This window comes from Geospiza fortis, unplaced genomic scaffold, assembly GCF_000277835.1.
Source record: "Geospiza fortis unplaced genomic scaffold, GeoFor_1.0 scaffold318, whole genome shotgun sequence".
Classification (NCBI taxonomy): Eukaryota; Metazoa; Chordata; class Aves; order Passeriformes; family Thraupidae; genus Geospiza; species Geospiza fortis.
Genome location: NW_005054371.1, coordinates 2,423,471 through 2,427,852, shown reverse-complemented (window position 1 = coordinate 2,427,852; position 4,382 = coordinate 2,423,471). Strand labels below are relative to the sequence as shown.

At 35.4% G+C, this 4,382-nt stretch overlaps 1 protein-coding gene across 1 annotated transcript in view; it reads left to right on the top strand.

Moving 5' to 3' along the window:
• The first annotated feature begins 6 nt into the window (after window positions 1-6).
• Window positions 7-4,382, top strand: part of DNER (delta/notch like EGF repeat containing) — a 110,765-nt gene continuing 106,389 nt past the window's right edge. The window contains exon 1 of the mRNA XM_014308498.1: window positions 7-106. Coding sequence (XP_014163973.1) covers window positions 7-106 — 100 coding nt within the window. The remainder of the gene's footprint in view (window positions 107-4,382) is intronic.

Sequence of the window (4,382 nt, the reverse complement as noted above, 5' to 3'; positions counted from 1 at the left end):
GGGAGGATGGGGCTGAGCTCAGCTGGTGCCTGCCAGGTTAATGTCAGTACTTCAGCCCCCCCGCCGCCCAGACCTCGCAGGTTATTTAACACTGACTTACTGGAAGGTGAAAAGGATGGTCCTTGGAAGCGGATGCTCCATTGCATTGAATGCTAGTCCTTAAATCGTGTTTCCAGTAGTCATTTTCATAGGCTAGGAGTGCTCGCTCCCACGTTTCGGGTGCCTTTTGAATTGATCTTGAATTCTGAAAGATCGGAATGCTCAAAGTAGGGATAATGATCTAAAATACAGAGAAGCAGTAAGCAACATCTTTCTAATGTGCTTGGTCATATTGGGACCTAATGTAATATAATATATGAATTTAATTATTGTAACGTGAAATAGTATTTTTTTTTCTTTTGTCTCTAGCATTAAGGATCTTTATTATCATGTTAAGAAATTCACAAACACTCAGTTTTGTCTATCTCCAGATAAGGAAAAGCAGGTGCAGGTACACAGAGGTTTGTTTCGTGCTTGTGTATATGTGGGGTACTTTCTGTGACAGTGGTGTACAAAAGGCTCTGTGGATTGATGACCATTTGTCAGTGCTCTCGCTTGTAAGTGCATTTGACATAGAAGCAAATGACTTCAAGTAATTTCAGTCAGCGTTTTAGTCTTTATTTTCTTGTTCCTTTGTCATGTAGTATCTGAACCATACTGCTGAATAGATGAAAGGGATAATGCATTTACTGAAGACTTAATGTGTAGTGGAGTGTAAGAGTCATTGTAAAGTAGGAGCGCTATGCACAGAGTTCTCTGCTTCCCTTGAAATGCCTCAGCTGGTTTAATGTAACAATGAAAGTGAAAATATTTACACTAATGAGATTCTGTAAAATCGGAGAGATGAAAGTGGATTAAATAGATTTCTCTTTGGCTATTTTAGATCTTGTCTTAGGAGTTTACTGTTTCTATCTCTACAAGGAGAGAAAGAGAGCGCTGTTTGCTTCTGCCCGTTGCTGTTAGACTTAAGTGTCTGAGATCGATGACTGAAAGATTAATGACCCTTTTGAAGACCTAGTAAAATGTAACACTTGCTGCCATCACACCTCCTGTGAAGTGTTGTGCCTGGGGATCTGGGTTTAATTGTTTTTCTATTAAAAGACATAGGCAATGTTTTCAGAGCAGTTATGCATTCTATTAACTAATAACAGGAGGCTCATGGTGTTACACATTTTGTTTCTTTTTATAAAACAGTGAGTAATGACCCTGCAAGGAATACTGATAAAGAAATGAGTGGCACTTCTAGCTATCACATCAGCAGTAGAAGTGTGGATACCAGGTAGTTCTGGAAAGTTAATATGGTTTTGAAATGTAACTTTAACTGGAGACCAGGCAGGGTTTTTTAAAGGTGTAATATAAACACAGTACACCCATCTTTGAGGTTTTGCTCATTTTATCAAAATAGGGAATAAATAAATGTTGTATAAATGCCTTACCTGTGTTGCTCTGTCATTCAGATACCTCAGAGATGTATCAGGTCTCATTCAGGTATCATTCAGATACCTTAACAGATGCCTAATGACTTAAACTGCCACAAAGAAAGGTCATGTTTTCTAATTCAGTGACAGTAAATAACTGTAATGATTTAAAAATAACTGTAAGGATTTTTTTTTATGTGCCATTACAGGTTATGAGAAAACTATTGGCTAAATCAGGGTGGTATCACTGGGATATATCTATTTATGGGTTTTTGTCTTAATGCTGCAGTCGTTACTGAGCAGTTGGACTCATAGAAGGAAATGCCAGGAAGGCAAGAAAGAATAAGAATTATTGTCTTTAAATACTTAGATCATGGAAAGTAAGTTTGGAAAAAGATAGGATTACTTTCATGCTTCTTGTAGTGAAGGCAACATTTCAATGATTCTGCTCAGATGTGTCGAGATTTTAGAATGAAGACAAAATGTTCTCAATGTGCCTGTGAGTCAGCTGGGCATGGTGAAGTTGATAACGCAGAAAGATTGCTGAGAGTCAAACCTGGAGACTGCACATCAATTTTACCCCTGAAGATTTTACTGTAACTGGTTTTGATGCATCTGTGGATGCTGGTGCTGGCATGGGAAAAGAATAAAACTGACATCACATGAGATAGTTCTAAAAGTCCAGAGCTTTCCTATCACCAAGTGATGTATTTTACTGGGGCAAGCCAATTCCATGATTTCATGTTATAATTGCTTTAGTAACTCATTATTTATTTAACAACAGAAATTACAGGTCCTTCTAGTGCATCCATCCCATGAATTATGCATTTGTATATATCTCACATTTTTTATGGTTTGAATATACTTTGCTTTGCAAACTTCAGGCTTTTTTTTTTTTATGGATTGTCTGCTCCTCCTTTGTGGGGCATTGCTCTAATTTACCTCCATTTTTTTTTCATGGTTCTGAATTTTTTCCCACTTCTCTTTACAATGCTTCTAGTCTGTGAGGGAGACATAGAATTACTGTGTTGAAGTATCTTAAACTTTGGTCTGAGCAAAGAAATCACATTCCCAAGGAAATTGTACAAAAATTATAGTGAATTCAACTGCCTTTTTTTCTGTGGGAATTTGAAATTGACAATTTCTCAGGTTTACACAGAGAGAATTTGAGGAAATAAACTGAAATGAACATATACTAAAGTTCTAATAACTTTATAATCCCTAAATTTTTTTTGTGTTTTACTTTTAAAAACAATCTTTATTTTTAAATGACTAAGGTAATCACTACTCTGCTATGTTTAATGATATATAGAACCAATAATATAGTTTTTCTTGACCCAGAAAGTTGTATGCAAAAATTAATTTGTGTTTGTGCCTCATTAAATAATTTTAGAGACATAAGGCACAAAGTAAGTAGTTGGGAAATGAAAAACCTTCATGATCAACTTGGTAATTTGCTTAAAAATACAGAATTAGAACTTAGCTAATTGCATTGAGTTGCATGATGTTTATTTGATCCCATGCTAGTGCTAATTTCCTTAAAAGGCTATCACATGAAGAAATATTAAATTATTAATGTATTTTAAAATACTGTCATACATGCTTTGTTTTAGTTGCTTGTCTCACTTGTTTTTTTAATTTAAATTTTTTCTCTCTCTTTTGGTTGATAATTTTCTCTCGTTCTTTTACTTTGCTGCTTTTTAATATATTTTTAGTTATTTTATAGATTGTCAGTAATGAAAACCAGAAAACAAGTAGTGTCCAAGCCTACTGAAGCAGCACTCTGACTTTGCAGCAGTTCCCTTCCATCCAGTCTGATTAGTGAGGACTGACTGTTCCACTTCTGACCGTGGTGTGGTAGCCACTGGTGCAGGGCATTTTTGAGATAGTGCTCAAGTTACTCTTTTAGTAGCAAAGAGTTCTCTTTGGTCTTGGGGATGATTTGTTGTGTTTACTCTACTGGTTGTATTTCCACATCTAGAACAGAAAATAATTTTTAACATAACTGTGGACATTTTATTAATAATGGAATTCGAGAAGGATGTAGCCTGAGTTTAAAAAAGTCAAGGAAGGAACTGATATTATAAAAACTGGACTATAGATTACATTTTAATTACATTTTAATATTTGTTCTTGTAATTATTTTTAGAATTTTAAAAGTTATTTTTTATTTCCCTCCTGAATTTCTGCCTGATTTTTCTTCTTCATTCCCTCCCTTTTGTTTTGTACCTTTGAACGCCAGATGAATTTATTCTTGTCTTTGATCATAGTATTTGAATGTTTGTAGACTTCAGTGCAGGGATTTCAGGATTTTTTGTCCTTTGACCTCTACTTTTGTATTTTTATCTTGTGTTGGGTTTTTGCTTCTTTTTTCTCTGAAATTTTTTTGTCTCAGTAGATTTCTAGTAATGTGTTTAGTGCTGGATGCAGAAATCCAGACTTAACAAAATGCTGCAGGAAGAAGGATTGTTGTTTCATGGCTCACTGGTCTAATACTTCAGCATGAGCGGTATGAATTTCATTGGCCAGGTTATTTCAGGTTGCACTGGACAGTGCTGTGTAAAAGGACATCCTTTAATCTAACTGCTAAATCACCTTGGTGTCAGTATCCTGATTAATTCCTCACATGAGCCTGTTTTCTATTAAGCGCTGACATCCCTTCTGAATGGTCTCTAGTCCTTAAATTAATAATGAATTCTCTAATATATTTAAAATGCTATTTTTCCCATTCTCTACTCATTAATGAAGGGTATATACTGAGATTGTGTGCTTTTTGTGCTTCAGATGTTTTGTGATGTGACCACTGTGTTTGCTCTTTTACCTTTAATAACAGTAACATGGAGAGTTAGCAGATGCCTCGAATTTTCTTCTTTTATTTGGATGTCCTTTAGCCTGAGTTCTGAGGTACCATGTTGTTTCCTGCTG